The sequence below is a fragment of the Eptesicus fuscus genome, chromosome 11 (assembly GCF_027574615.1).
Source record: "Eptesicus fuscus isolate TK198812 chromosome 11, DD_ASM_mEF_20220401, whole genome shotgun sequence".
NCBI lineage: Eukaryota > Metazoa > Chordata > Mammalia > Chiroptera > Vespertilionidae > Eptesicus > Eptesicus fuscus.
The window spans coordinates 75,389,280-75,405,509 of record NC_072483.1 but is presented as its reverse complement, the minus strand read 5'-3'; the positions used below and the strand labels follow the sequence as shown (position 1 = coordinate 75,405,509).

The window sequence follows — 16,230 nt, the reverse complement described above, 5'->3', positions numbered from 1 at the left end:
TAGGGGTCTGACACAGGGTATCAGCAGGTGCCTGAGTGAAACTTAGTACACTACAGCTTCAGAACCTAAGGTAATTTGTATTTGAAGAGGGACTAAAATGGTGCAATGAGATGGGAGGAGAAAGACGACCTATCTTAATGAGAAGCAAATGGCTCATTTTCTCATTATTCACACTTGGGGCCAGCCATGCTCCTCATGAACTTTCTTCTTCCTCCAGGAGTGTGCTCATTTCTTCCTCAGTTCACTTCATTTCTTCTCTATTCTTTCCCATTCCATTGCCTGGCACTGTTATTGCTTCCCTTGTAACTAATCGTAATTGTCAGCTCTGAATGCAAAGTGATGCTTACAGTGAAGGAGGCTCCAACCCATGATCAAAAGGGAATGAATTGGGATTTTTTTCCCATAAATGTTGAAATGAATCTTAACATACAATCATATGATTAAGCCATTGTCCTTGTCACTACCATATCATAAAAATTTGTTAATAAGTGAAGAGTTTAGCTGACCAATTGGTTGCATGATTCTTGTAGTGGAATACCTGATTTCACTCTATCACCCACTCTAGCCCTATCATATGTCAATAGTGTTGTTGCTGGGTAAGTGCAATTAAAAGGCTGTAGTTTCTCCTCTACTAAATGTAATAGAATCTAATGAAATGTCTCTTTTCTATTCAGGTAATGCAAATTACAGAAAACCTTTCCACCTTGGACTTGTTGAAGTATATGACGTATCCATTGAAGTTTAGCAGACTATTAAAAGATCTTACCGGATCATTAAGCCTTTCCTTGGACAGAAAGTATACCACCGACAAGGAAACAATGGAATTGATGCCAAAGAAAAGGTTGATGCAGACATAAGTGATGAAAGCCATTCCTGTTTCATGGAAGATCCCAGCCAGCAAGTACATCCAAGAAAATGTGGCATACCTATATGTTAATAATTAATAATTAAAATTATGCCTTCATTATTCTCTCTATTAAACACATACATGCATACATACATAGATGGAGTTCCAAAGTGAAAATAAACATTAGGAATGAATTTCCAAGCCACATAGCTAGATCTCTCCTTTTTACAATTCTTCTCTTTAGCAACAACAACAGAAATCCAATAGAAGTTTTTAAAATGACAGTAAGAACCCTCTCTTTTAAGTAATCTTGAGCAGTCCTACATCGTGACAATTTTAAACTAATTCCTCCTAGAGATGGCATTATACTACCTAGGCAAGATCTTTTTTTCTTCTTGAAAATATGGATTTAATCAATATAAATCTTCCAATTTAAAGTTGAGGAAAAATAATAATATCATTATAAGCAAGCTAAACAGACCAGGATATGCTTAGAAGCTGGCTGTCTTATTTTGAGCAAATACTTGAGCAACCTTTGGGGTAATGAAGTAGAACTAGAGACAAAGAGATCCTTCACCAGCTGCAATTGCTAACTGAATGGATAGGACTCATGCATTCAGGGAAGAAAGAATTGCTACTCTAAGCATTGATTGTATCAATCTATATTACCCTAATATAGAAAGAATATTATGTGTATGGTTTAGACATCTATAAAAATATAAATAAAATAAACATATAAAATGCTATATATATATACTCAAAATTTGTTAATACACAAATCCATATATGCATATACATTTTTCTGATCATTGTAAAGCCTCCACTTTTATGTAAATTAAATTACATATGTAAATTGCTAAGCATGGCACTTGGTACCTAGTAAATGCTCATTAATGGCAGGTAATTCTATTAATAACAACAACATTCACGTTCAGATGTATTGTACTTTACAAACTACAAGCATAATGTGTTGTTAGTCATCACTCATGGCTAATGAAACCCCAAGGCAATCGTAAATTAGCTAATGAGATTTAGGCTTTGTTTGTGCCTAGGAGATTTTTATTCTGTTAATTCTTTCACTGCAGCTTACCCAAACAGCAGGAGTAGGAGAGATACAGCACCTAGGTTGTTCCCATTGTAGAAAGCAGGTAACTTGAAAATTGCAATGACACCAATTGAAAATGCTACAGGCACCAAGTAGAAGACCTACAGGAATAGGTAAAATAATGTTTAATATATGACAAGTATTTTTAAAGAAAAATTAATAGCCCATATACTTTAAAACTATAACAAGTTGACCTAGAAATGTTTAAAGAAAGAAATTTTTATTGATGTTCCTGTGGCTGGTAACATTCAGCTTATTTTACATTGATTTCACTCTAGAAATTGTCTCCTGCAACATGAGGTCAAGCCAGCCTTCATCTGTATAGATATACATGGAGTCCCTAGTGTTCCTGCCTCCAGGCCTTGAGACTGGATGATTTGGTGCCAGAAGCTCAGTGAGAAAGATAAGACAGCCAGGCATCCGATCCTGGCATTAGATTCAGTCCTCAAAGTATTGATTTCATTTTGAAGACTGGAACTCTCTCAGATGGTTGATTTCTAAGGCTTGGTTATCAGTGTGAGGCAGTCTGTGCCAAACAGCAGAGCAGCGGGGCTCACACATTCTTGGAGTCACAGGTATATGAACAAAGAACAGTGTTTTACTGACAAGCACAAATATGAAATGTTGAGAGTTTACAGCAAGATGCACACAATAAAAGAGACAGCATTTTAATTTGGGGCCGGGGATGGGGGAGGTGAGAATCTTCTAAATTGAAGTGAACACCAGATTTAGAACAACAGAATCTGAATAGTTAGCAGCCCTTCACAGAAGTATATACTTTTAAGCTTTCTTAACATTAAAGTTCCTATTAAGTCCAGAGGAGTCATTACTGTTCTTTTAGATTTGACTTCTACAACAAAAGCATTTCAGACCTCACTAAATACATTCACAAAATGGATATGCAGTTAATTACTCTCCAATCCTTTAAGCCAATGATCACTACAGCAACCCAGACAATTTCACCATAATCACCAGGCAAAGCATGCCCATCCTGGGCTTTTGGCCAATACAGGCACATTTGGAGTCAAGAAAAACCATCCGAACTTTGAGATCACTTTATGCAAATGAGAGGGCTAGCAATAAAATGCATCCTTTATTGTTCCTACTAATCTTCTCCAATGTGTTGTTCTGCCTGGGCTGCTACTTTGAAATGTTCAGTATTAGTTGATTAAATTGTATAAGCTTGATTATTTGGTACCATTGGGCAAGGTTGTTCTGCGGAGCTTCTGTTTCTCCACAGTAATGGCCCTTGAACTTCAGTGTGCATAAATTAACTTGAAGGGTTTTGTTAACAGTGGGTATTTCCCAGGCTCCATTTCCAAGACAGGGATCTAAGGTGTCTGGAGTGGGGCCCTGGAATCTGCAGTCAACAAGTGTACTGGGGGATCTGATACGAGTGGTTCTCAGACCACAGAGATGAGAGCAGGTGGATTTCTCTGGGACCCTGGGATAAATGTAGCTCTAGCACATCATCCAACCACTGGATGACTACAAGCCAGATGCCAAGCATTTTTTTCTTAGTTTACTTATTTTATGGTAATAATATGAACAAACTAGCATCAGTAAGTTTAAAATTTAAAACTGATATCTTCTACTAAAATCAACCCTGTCTTCCCGAGAATACACAAATTACTCACCATGTCATATATGAAGTTTGTTACCCAGTAGCATGTCACACCGATGCCTGAAATGTGCTGCAACTGCTTGGCTTTGGTCTGATGCTCCCTTACAACATAGGTGACAAAGCTGGCTGTAGTGACAGAGTAGCCCATCAGGATGGAGAGGGCTACTAAAATATCGATTAGGCTGCTCATTCTGTGGTGATCAATAGGAAGAAAGCACACATACATTTTTGAACCACTTTTCCTTTCAGAAAGATTCATGACTAAAATCATCAACAAAACACTATAGGAGTTGGCTGTGACACAAATAAGTCTTCCTGTAAGGCATCCAGATAATACCTTCTACATGACTCGCCTGTGACCCTGGAATAAATGTAGCTCTAGCTCATCTGAATTGACTGGGGATATTTGATAGAAAACCTCTGTCTCCAAGGGTTACAGGGTGTATCAAGAGTTATATAGTTCTTGAGAATAGAAATAGGACTTAAATGCTATGCAGGGAAATTGAAATGATGAAGCACTGATGCACTTGACTTACAAAAGCAACAGATTCTATGAATCTACAGTCAACAAGCGCTACTTGGAAACCCCACTGTACAATTTTTAAGAAACTTCCTTTTGTCCCAGGCAGTGACTTATATTACCAGCTTTTCTAGATTGACATTCATGCAGATACAACTGTGATTTCCAATTATAATACTTAGTGCAAAGACCCGTCTAGGCCAAGGAGGAAGTAGTCATGTCATATATATGCACTTACGTGGCTTGTTCTTGGTCTTGCACGCCTGGATAAGGGTGACTATACATGATGATGGCTTAAAGAAGAGACAGTTCTTTTAGTAGGTATTCAGTTCATCAGAAATATCAATTTTTAGAGAGTAAGATGCAATACTTTTCTCCTTATGGTATGATCTAAAGAATTTTACTTTAAGAAATTGTTATATAGTAAAGAAAAAAGTATGTAGTTGAAGTAAAACAGAGATACTAACAACAATAACCAGTTTTGCCTAGAACTTTAATCACATCACTGGGGGAATAAAATTTTCTTATTTATTTTTTTTGTGTGTAAATTAATGGGCTTTCTTTTTACTGAGATTCAGTTTTCCTCGGGACCCTACATAAACCTAATTGTTAAATTACAATATAGGCAGGGGAAAACCTTTTAAAAAAAATTTCTGCTTTGTGCTTCAGAATCAAAAAGTACTCTAAAGGAATCTTTGCAAATACATTTAGCCCACTATAAAATATGGTGCAATTGTTTTCATACATATCGTTAGCTGAAAGGTCAAGTAAATGTGTCAGGGTTAAGGATCTATACCAAAATCTTCTCTGGGGTTCTACAGCATCTAGAACAATGTTTTGAGTACAGCGATTAGTCAATAAATGCTTATTAAATCTAGTCAATCTTAAAATTTCAACTATTTCTTCCACATCCAATACACATTAAAAGTAACACATTTTAACTCTGGCTGGTGTGGCTAACTTGGTTGGGTGTTGTCCTGTGTACCAAAAGGTTGCCGGTTTGATTCCTGGTCAGGTCATGCAGGAGGCAGCCGAGATGTTTTGCTCTCACATAGATATTTCTCTCTCTCTCTTTTCCTCTCCATTCCTCTCTCTAAAAATCTATTAAAAATATTTTTAAAAGTAACATATTTTATGTTGTTTCTCTAGTTGTAAACCTAAAATGAGATATTTAAGATAGATACAGAGACAGTAAAGCATCAAACAGACTGTCAAATTACAGGGGGAAGGTTAGGGAGAGGTGGGGGAGATAAGAGATCAATCAAAGGGCTTGTATGCATGCATATAAGCATAACCAATGGATGCAAAACTCTGGGGGGTGAGGGCATATATGGGAGTGGGGTGGGGGATGGCAATTGTAAGATATGTACACTTATAATACTTTAATAAAAAAAATTGAAAAAAAATAAAATAAATAAAATAAAATGAGATATTTCCTTTTGACCATTGTTACTAACTCCATAAAAGGTAAGAATGAACACCAGGGGGTTGAGAACAATGTGTCAGTTATTCTGAAAAAGAGCCATGTTGTGTAATATTTGTTAGTAAAAACAATATTCCTTGGGAAGCAAGAACAGAATTTTCATGTGTAATTAACCATGAGAGGAAACCATATGAATATAATAGATATTGACATTATAAAGGAAAGTTAATTAAAAGATTTTAAATAGAATGTGAGAATTCAAAGAAAATCAATTTTACAGCTAAAGCAAAGTCCAGGTCATGTAGACTCCAACAAAAATGCTTTAAAACAACTAGAGTAGTGGGGTGGGGGTGGGAGGAGAATAGTTGAGTTGATTTTTGTAGACGGTATTGCCATGCCAGACCCTACACATGCATTATAAAATAACAAAGGTATTTTGGGATGACATGGATTTTTTTTTCTTTTAAAAAAATCAAACTTTTTCCAGAGAGGGAGGGAGGCTACTCTCCCCCTTACATAAGTCTATGGAAGAAAAGTTAATTACAAAATATAATTCAAGCTAAGCCTTATTTTTAAATTAAAAATAAATTTATTTTTAGGGTCAATGTAAAATGTATGTTCCGGAATTCTGAATTCTTTGTATTCTGTAACTTAAAAATACAGTAGTAGGTGGGGAGGGGGCCAGAGCAGGTGGAGGGGGTTAATGGGGGGGGGGGAAACAGGGGGACATCTGTAATACTTTCAACAACAAAGACTTTTAAAAATACGGTGGTAAGAGTCATAACTAGTCTGCTGGAGTCCAGGATGGTTCAGATTGCTTTGTTCTTGGTAAAGAACACTAGTAATAAATGAAAACTGAATACAGATTTCAATAGCTGACCCTTCAAAAGTGCACTGGTCTCTTGTTCTCACCTATACACCTTTGCTACATTTCCCTTAGTCATTTCTATACTTTTTACACTTTCATTACCTGTCACAGCAACAAATGTCTTTTGCTCGGAATAATACCTCCTACTGAAAGTCAAGTGTTCAACAGTATTTCAAACCAGGTTATACTCAGCTAGCTTTAGTCACCATCTCACTTAATTTACCACTTTGACTATGCCCTTTTTTGACGCTCCACATCTCAGGACTATCTATCTCATGCTGTTTCATTATGGTTCCTCCTGCTAAGAAAATGCCAAAGCAGTTGGGGGAAAATGGTGTTTTCTCTGAAATGAAGATCGCAAAAGATTCTGTTTCTAGAATGAGTATTTGGTCCACAGTTGACTGGTACAATCACAGAACATACAGCATACACTATTATGCCCAACAGCAGGTTTAAGCAGATGAAAGAAAAGTAGGCCTCAGCATTTCTCAAAGACATGTTGTATCTTTACTCCCTACGTAATAGGTTATTTGTTAGCTCATTTATTGGGCTAGCCCTCAGGCTTAGCCAGCAAATATGAGACTTATTTTTTAATCTTTATCTTTATCATTATTATTTTTTTAGGATCAATATGGCAAAAACAATTTGAGCAATGCTTAAGACAATAAAATAGTCTGACGGACAGTAATTGAATTAGAAAAAAATAAATCAGTCTCTTTCAAATTACAGACTCTAGTTTTAAAACTATGTGGAAGCCTCTTGGGATATCCAACTAAAGTAAAGCTGGCTGAGAATAGAGAAGTATTTAAAAAATAAAGAGGCAAGAGTCAGACAGGCATGAGTTCAAATCCCACTTCGGAGCCCCAGATAAATAGTAGGGAACAAGGATACCCAGCCTGAAAGGGTGCTTGAAAAGATTAGCCACAGTCCCTAGAAAGCATGCGTCATATGGTAAGTCTCAATTAATGGTAACACTTTTGGTCAAGCATAGAACTTTCAGTTGAAATGTGTTGTCCTCATGTTTAGATTTGTGCTTAGTATTTATTGACATTATTTTTTATTTTTTAGCCTATATACAAGTAACTAGTTACAAAATATTTTCCTCTGAGATATAACTGGTAGGTATGAAAGCAGAAATAAGGGCGAAGTCAGCATGACTACCCTGAATTGATAAATGAGAAACTAAATTGAAGTTAAGGGGGTTATCCCAAACTTTCCATCTGGTGGTAGTTGGGAAGTAGTAGCTTTAAACTCCTTTTAAAGATCTGTGATTTAGGTACCATAAAATGCCTGCCACGGGGAGGAAATGGGATCTAACATGAATTTTTATACGGAGAGTGGCAAAAGGTGCAATACAAGAAGCTCTGTGTAAGTAACTTTACCGTGTCGGGCAGCATCATATTTTGACATGTTAAGTCGCAGGAGGAAATTATTCAGGCTGTTGAGGTAAGCTGGAAGGGAGTGATAGCCTTCTGGATCATACCACACCTGTTCAATTCCAAAAGAAGTCAAGATCAGAATTGTGTTTCAATAAATTAGGCTGTCTTTACACCTGACAGCCTACAGAATTTGTATTTAAAATAAGAGTACCAATTTCTAAGAGCTTATTTCATCTTGGAAGATTATGAACCATCCCCCAGAGTGCGGACCACAGACCTCTAAGTTTCCAATTCAGTGATGGCCAGCAATTAGGTATTTTTCTGTATGGTAAGTTATTAGTTACCCTGATCTTCTCTGTAGCCCCAGCTTTAAATAAACTGGAGAAAGTGCTATTATCTCCATCTCTGCAGCTGATTTATAGTGAGTCTCAGACTAAAACTGAGGCATGTTGGCTCTCAAAATATAATAAAAACACATGGCATATATGTCAGGCTGTAGAAAAAAATTAAACACATATGCAAGCATCAGTCTTAGCAACAAGACTGATAACCTTGAAATTCCCCCCCACTAAGTCTCTATTCCTAGTTATAACCCACAAAGAAGTGAGTTCCTTTACTTTCTATGTCAAATACAGAGGGACTTAAAATACTGGTGGACCTCTATTCAAGAAACCCAGTCAATAATTAAAAATTAAAAATCTGATTTACAGAGAAATTATTTAATATTACAACTCCTTTGTTTATGCAAGAATATTTACGGTGTTGAGAGAAGGAGGAAAGGAACAAAAGGGGGTGGCATTCAAATATTCAGTATTATTACTTACTTTTCACTTGCACTATGACCTTGTGGAAACCAGCTAAAATAGACTCAATTCCTATCTTATAAAGATGTTGTGAGAATGGAATTAGGTAGCTTGTGTAACAGGTGATGCTAGTGCTTGGTTTATAACAATAACTAAGTGAATGTTAGTTCTTTACTTCCCCAAGTTTGTATATGTCTCTTACAACCTAAACAGAAATATGGGAAGGGCAACTGAAACTCTCTAAGACTACCATTGATTGTAAGTCTGATCAAACGTGTGTGATCCTGTGACTCATGCTTGTTTCAAAACAAAGGTATGATCTAGAAGAAAAAAGAGCCAACAGGATTTTTTAAATCTCCTTCAAATTCTGTTAACTGTCCATGTTCTCTAAGAAACAAGACTAAATATATATGACACAACACAATAAAATATAAATAAAACATTAATGTATAGTTTAACAAAAAATTATAAAGGGAGTACACCATTGACCCATCACTCAGGCTGAGAAACAAAACTCGCCAGCATCCAGAATAACTTCTCCCTGACCCTCCGTCCTTCCAAATCATAATTCTCTAACCCCTAAACAATAGGCTGGAGAGTTGCCAATTCTCAATGTCTACAGTGAATGCAATTATAGTTATTTATTCCTTTTTGTCTTTTCTTTTGCTTATTAATAATGTTTGTGAGATTTAGCCTGTGTATTATATAACACTGAGTTTTTTCATTTCCATTGCTAAAAGGTCCATTGAATAAACACATAGTAATTTATTTGTGTATTCTACTGTATATGGACACTTGGAGTTGTATTTTGGGCTAATATGAGAAACACTAGTATGCATACACTTGTATATGTATCCTGGTACTTATGTGTACGTGTTCCCCTGGGGTAAATACACAGACTGAAATCACTGTGTTATGGGGTATGTATTACCCCAAACTGCTTTTCAAATGGATTATACCCATGTTTTGTTTTCACCTCATGGAAACGCTTGAACATTTCAAGTTCACATTCTCATTTCTATGACATCTCAGAAGAAACTTTATAATTTACCTTGGCAAGTGTTCTATTGGCAGGAACTGCTGTTACATCGAAACGAAGGTCGTTAGTCAAAGGCAGCCCAAAACTCCAACCTCCATATCTGTGTAAAATAATAAAATTTATATTTATTTAATGGAGCAAATAGTCATAAATAGATCTAAAATGTTTAAGAGCTCAATCTTTTCTTTCCATTAGGAACACATTTAAGGTATAAAATAAATACTTCCTGATAAATATTTTACATTTTCATTGATTTATTTTTATTATATTTTAGTCTAAAATGTACATATAGCTAGAAATAAAAAGTCCTAAACAATAGCAAATGTGGAGTAATCATCTTAAAACCAATGACAATTTAACCAAATTAGATTTAACCAATTCCTCCAACATAACCAGATTTGCACCATCACAGAAATCATGAGACTTTAGAGCTTAAATATCCCTTTTTAAATAAGTTTTGCTGTAAACCAAGCACTACAGTGATATAGCATCAGTTTTTAACTTTTTCCAAGTGACTACATTTCTTCTAGTCTCCCAACTTTTCTCCTTAGATTGTCCCCTGTCGCTGTATGTTTTTTCTTCCTGGATATTTGAAGGTGAGTTATGATTATGTAACTCCCCATCAGTTCATGGTCTCTTAATAAGAAGTGGATTTAACAATTCCAAGTAGCAATTTAAATAATAGATTAGTTTAAATGTCCCAATAGGGGTTAGGTTAAATAAGTAATAATGCATTTATGCTGATATAATCTTGTGGCTGTCATCTTAAATGTGGTCATAGAACTCACTATAGTTTTGGTATGTAAAGAACACTATAGTGTATTGTCCACTTTTTAAAAAAATAGGTTTTAGAACAGTTTTTGAATAATCAACCCAATTTTGTTGGAAATATTTACATGTATCTCTGACCAGAAAATTTTTGGAAGGATTATTTTATAGCTAATATTAGTCTTTTATGTACATTGAGAAATAAAAGTGGGAGAAAATGGAAAAGAGGAGAAAATAGTAGCTATTGCAAGCCCACCAACTCCCACATCCCTAGCTTTATTGAGGTATAGTGACAAATAAAAATTATATGTATTTAAGGTATACAACTTGAGGTTTTGATATGTGTATACATTGTAAAATAACCACCACAATCAAGCTAATTAATATATCCATCACCTCACATAGTTACCATTTTCTTTGTGTGTGTTGTATGAATACGTACTGAGAACTCTTAAGGTCTATCCTCTTAGCAAATTTCAGTATACAATACAGTATTGTTAACCTTGTCATATGGCTGTCCATTAGATCTCCAGAATCTATTCATCTTGACACTGTTATATCCTTGAGTAGCATCTCCCCATCTCCCCGTCTCCCTAAACTCTGGCAACTGCCATTCTACTCTCTACCTCTATGAGTCTGACTATTTCAGATTTCACATATAAGTGAAATCACGCAGTATTTGTCTTTCTGTTTTTGGCTTGTTTCACTTAGTTTAGTGTCCTCCAGATCCCTCCATGTTTTTGCAAATGCAAGCCTGCCAATCTTACATTCATAGAAAATGCTTAAGTGACTTAGGTATTTGTCCAGGGACCTTGAGGTACACATTTTATGCACATGCAGAGATATGCATATTGAAACTAAGGCCTTGTGTCATGGGAAGCAATGCCTTAAAATTCTCCAAGTTGGCATAATCCAGTCAATAACTTCTCTTTTACTTCAGGAAAAAAAGTGTATAAATTTTACAATACATTTTCGAAGCAGAAAAAACCCCAATGCTTTTTAATTTGTGCAAATGAATCCTAATTTAAAGTCATTACTTAAATATTAATACATAAGCTGTTTAGATAAAGCAGATAATTTAACTATGTAAATAATCAATAGACATGTGCATCTATTGCCTCAAGTTCAGAAGGCAATTACCATTAAAATTAAAAAGCAAGATATGCTCAATTAAATGTTATAAACAGAGTATTTTTACCTTTTTTGCATAAACTCATTAGCAGTTGATATAAGATAATTTTCCAAGCGGTGCCCAGTGAGGTCATAAATTACTTGGGAAGAATAAGTTCTTCTGTGAGGTGGAGAGTAGTTAAACTTGGGACATTCCTGAAAAATAAAGTTAAAAGTTAAGTTCTTTTCTGGCCAGTGCAGTGCAAATCAAATAGACAATGTCAAGGACCTTCAGTCTCATCACCTATTATTGCAGCTGATGGAGTGTGATCTCTGTTCCCTGACTTTATTTTTTTTTAATTTTTAACTACCTTTTATATTTATTGAATGTAATTTCACCTGTTTCCTTTTTTTTAATTGTTTAAAGTATTGCATATGCACCCTTTTTTCCTCAATTGAACACCCCAGCCACTCTCACTCCTGAGGGCAAGCCCCCACCGCCCCAGTGTCTGTGTCCATTGGTCATGCTAATATGCATGCATACAAGTCCTTTGGTTGATCTCTAACCTCCACCCCCGCCCCCCGCCATTTGTCTCTGGATCGATTTTTGTTCATCAGTTTACGTTGATTATTATATCCCACATATGAGTGAGATCATATGATATTGATCTTTCTCTGACTGGCTTATTTCTCTTAGCATAATATTCTCCAGTTCCATCCATGCTGTTTCAAATGGTAAAAGTTCCTTCTTTTCTATAGCGGCATAGTATTCCATTGTGTAGATGTACCACAGTTTTTTAATCCACTCATCTGCTGATGGGCACTTAGGCTGTTTCCAAATCTTAGCTATTGTAAATTGTGCTGCTATGAACATAGAGGTGCATATATCCTTTATTATTGGTGTTTTTGGTTTCTTGGGATATAGTCCTAGAAGTGGGATTACTGGGTCAAAGGGGAGTTTCATTTTTAATTTTTTGAGGAACTCCATACTGTTTTCCACAGTGGATGCACCAGTCTGCATTCCCACCAGCAGTGCACCAGGGTTCCTTTTTCTCCACATCCTCTCCAGCACTTGTCCTTTGTTGATTTGTTGATGATAGCCATTCTGACAGGTGTGAAATGGTATCTCATTGTTGTTTTGATTTGCATCTCTTGGATGATTAGTGACTTTGAGCATGTTTTCATATGTCTCTCAGCCTTCTGTGTGTCCTCTTTCAAAAAGTGTCTATATTGTTTTTTTGTCCATTTTTTTTATTGGATTGTTTATCTTTCTTTTGTTAAGTTGTATGAGTTCTCTGTAAATTTTGGAGATTAAACCCTTATCTGAAATAACATTGGCAAATATGTTCTCCCATGCAGTGGGCTTTCTTGTTATTTTGTTGATGGTTTATTTTGCTGTGCAGAAGCTTTTTTTATTTTGTAGTAGTCCCATTTGTTTATTTTCTCTTTAGTCTCTATTGCCCTAGGAGCTGTATCGGTAAAGATATTGCTATGACATATGTCTGATATTTTGCTGCCTATGAAGTCTTCTGACATTTTTATGGTTTCCCGACTTACATTTAAGTCCTTTAGCAATTTTGAGTTTATTTTTGTGTATGGTGTAAGTTAGTGTTCTAGTTTCATGTTTTTGCATGTATCTGACCAAATTTCCCAACACCATTTATTGAAGAGACTGTCTTGACTCCATTGTATGCTCTTGCTTCCTTTGTCAAATATTAATTGACTGCTCCCTGACTTTAAAGAGCTTTGAAAAGGAAGGCATCTTGCCTAGGCCAAGAAATTAGAACAAATAGTTATTATATAAATAGAGCTTATACTTGAGTTTTGGGTTCCACTTGAAGTAAAAAAAAAAACAACACAACTAATGTGCGATTATTTTTTTTACTGTACTGACAAGCTTGATACATTTGGAGAACAACAGTGAACACTAAGATGACTCAAAATTCCCTCAGTAATTCACAGGGAAGAAAAAAATGTTTGCCCCAAATTGAAAAGATAACATTAGCAGACTTATGTTCTCAGGGTCTAATAGAAGTGGATGAAAAGTTTGAGTTATTGCCCTGGCCAGGTTGTTCAGTTGGGTTGGAGCATCATCTCAAACACCAAAAGGTTGTGGGTTCAATTCCCATTCAGGGCATATACCTAGGCTGAGGGTTCAATCCCTGGTCAGGAAGCAACCAATCAATGTTTCTCTCTCACCTCTCTCTCACTCTCCTTCTCTCTCTCTCTCTCCCCCTTCCTCTCTCTCTAAAATCAATAAAAAGCATGTCCTTGGGTGAGGATTAAAAAACAAAAGTTTGAGTTATATTAGTTTTAAAGTACCAAACTTAGGTGTCAGAGCTCAATTTTACATATATCTAAATCAAAATCTAAAATAATTTCCTATAAGTATAAATCTAATATTTACACATCCTATATAATAAAAGCCTAATTTGCTAAGTGTCCCACCGTCTAGTCGGCTGTTCAACCAATCAAAGCATAATATGCTAATGATATGCTAAGGTCGCTCAATTGCTCGATAGGGTGTGCACTGACCACCAGAGGGCAGATGCTCCAATCGGTAAGTTAGTTTGCTGCTGGGGTCCAGCTGATGGGGACACTCCCTGGAGCCCTCTTGTGGTTCCTCTCTAGCTGGCCAACCTCCTGCGTCACTCCCCAGCCCCAATCATGCACCGGTGAGTCCCTCGGCCTGGCCTGCGCCCTCTCACAATCCAGAACCCCTCAGGGGATGTCAGAGAGACAGTTTCGGCCCGATCCCGCAGGCCAGGCTGAGGGACCTCTCTGGTGCATGAATTCGTGCACAGGGCCTCTAGTATAAATATAAAATTATTCCTAAATGAAAAGTACATATATTACAGGGTCCCTGCAGACCCTTCACGCAGTCTTCCCATTGTTAACATCTTACATTATAATCACACATTTGTTTAAGTGCTTTGGTACATGACTATTAACCAATCTCAGAGCTTAGTTTTAATCACTTATTTTTATGCTTGTAACTTTCTGCACTTTCTATTTACTTTTCATTGTAGCTTCCTATGTTTCACTGCCTTGAACTGTAGTTTGGGGGAAAGCCTAGCACTTTTCCAGTTTTTCCTTCCATCCCTTCATACAATGTCCCACACCTTGAGGCTAGTACCACACATGGACTTCCACATTAGACAGATAGAGGCGGGATTAGAAAACTCTTTAAGTACTGGGTAAGGCTAATATGTAAATATGCAAAAATCCCAAAAGATGCCCATTGAACCCCAGCTTTTACTGTTAGTAATTGTCTTGCATGAAAACACAAAATCAGGTTGCATTTACAGGAAACATTTTCATTCTAACATCTTTTACAAAGATAGTTCAGGGTACAATCCTATGACACTTTGTAGAGAATATTGCTAGATTCTTCCCCATGGGGAAGTAAGCTGATAACATAGTGACTCTCAGAGACTAATAGTGATCTGTCTTCTTCAGCTATGTTTAATTTCCCCAGTGAATTTGGTTTTCTTAAAAGCATATTGAATTGATAGGCCTAAGGTGTGTATCCATAGCATAGAGATAGGGTAAGTGATAATTGGACAATCTTTCCTGTTTCTTTCAGGGCATAGATTTTTCTTGCATTCTGGAGGTGTTGCTTAGAGGCAAAGGAGCTCTGTTTTGAACTTCCACATTACTGACTTCCCAGCTGACCACTACAGTGGCAGTCTTGCTGTGTTTTCAAATATGACAGTTATGGTGCCATTGTGTTGTATGAAATATAGAGCTTTCTGGTTAGAACTGAACTGAAACCAAAAATTCATCTTTGGTTAGTTTCCATGAAGACCGTCATAGAATTACCTACCCTTGGAAATTTGTCCTGAGATGGATTTACAACAGTGACCTGAAGTTCAAAGCCAATATTTTTGAGCTGCCCAGGTCCACATCTCTGAGCTACTAGCTTCCATAAAATGAAATTATACTGACTCTTTGGTAACCTAGATATATCTTTCAAGTTTTGATATTTATGCTTTTCTTTTTCCTACTTCACTAAGAATTTCATCTTACCTGGACATTTTCTGAGCAAGAGCAAACTCCAAAGTTGCTGATACGTTCTCCACTGCTGTTCCATTTTCCCAGACTGTCTTTTTCTAAACAGCTCCTGCAAGTAAAATTGATATTGAAATGAGGTATGTGTGTGTTCTCATATTTATGCATGAGCATAGGAGAGAGTGTTAGCTATTGAATTCAGGTCCTGTACAGCTTACTGATTTTTTATTACTTGAATGTACATTGCACTACCATTTTCAAGTAATCTGACATTTTGGGGGAGTTAATGAAGAGCACTTAGTAATTAAACAGCATTAAAACCAAAGCTCACAAAATTGTCCTAATGTGGCAGGAAGTGGTTTTTTGACCCTTTTCTTGTCTTGGTTCTTTCCATTCTCTCCTCTGACAGGAAGGGGAAACTTTAGCAAAATGGTGCGTTAATGTCAGGCTTACATGTGTTGTGGAAGTTTGAATAAGCAACACTACATAGTTCAAAAGCATGGGAATTGGAGTCAAGACTTGGGTCTCAGCTTTAGCTATACAACTTCCTACCTAAATTTCTTTATAAAAGAATCTTAGTCCCTAGGAGGCTCAGTTTCTTCATCTTAAAAATGGGATTAATACTTCACAGGACTGTATTGATTGTTAAATGAAAACATGTACACAAAAAAATCTTTACAAGCCATAAAGCATCTACTGTTTATTATTACAGCATGGCCAGGGAATGAACTAA

General features: G+C 36.3%; 1 protein-coding gene across 1 annotated transcript in view; it reads right to left on the bottom strand.

Annotated features, from left to right (window-relative positions):
- ABCA12 (ATP binding cassette subfamily A member 12) overlaps positions 1-16,230 on the bottom strand; it is a 171,199-nt gene that overhangs the window by 16,162 nt on the left and 138,807 nt on the right. Inside the window, exons 36-43 of the mRNA XM_054723042.1 lie at positions 15,516-15,609; positions 11,575-11,702; positions 9,621-9,708; positions 7,770-7,875; positions 4,335-4,389; positions 3,590-3,767; positions 1,938-2,053; positions 767-926 (exon numbers count right to left, since the gene is read on the bottom strand). Of these exons, the coding sequence (XP_054579017.1) occupies positions 767-926; positions 1,938-2,053; positions 3,590-3,767; positions 4,335-4,389; positions 7,770-7,875; positions 9,621-9,708; positions 11,575-11,702; positions 15,516-15,609 (925 nt within the window). The remainder of the gene's footprint in view (positions 1-766; positions 927-1,937; positions 2,054-3,589; positions 3,768-4,334; positions 4,390-7,769; positions 7,876-9,620; positions 9,709-11,574; positions 11,703-15,515; positions 15,610-16,230) is intronic.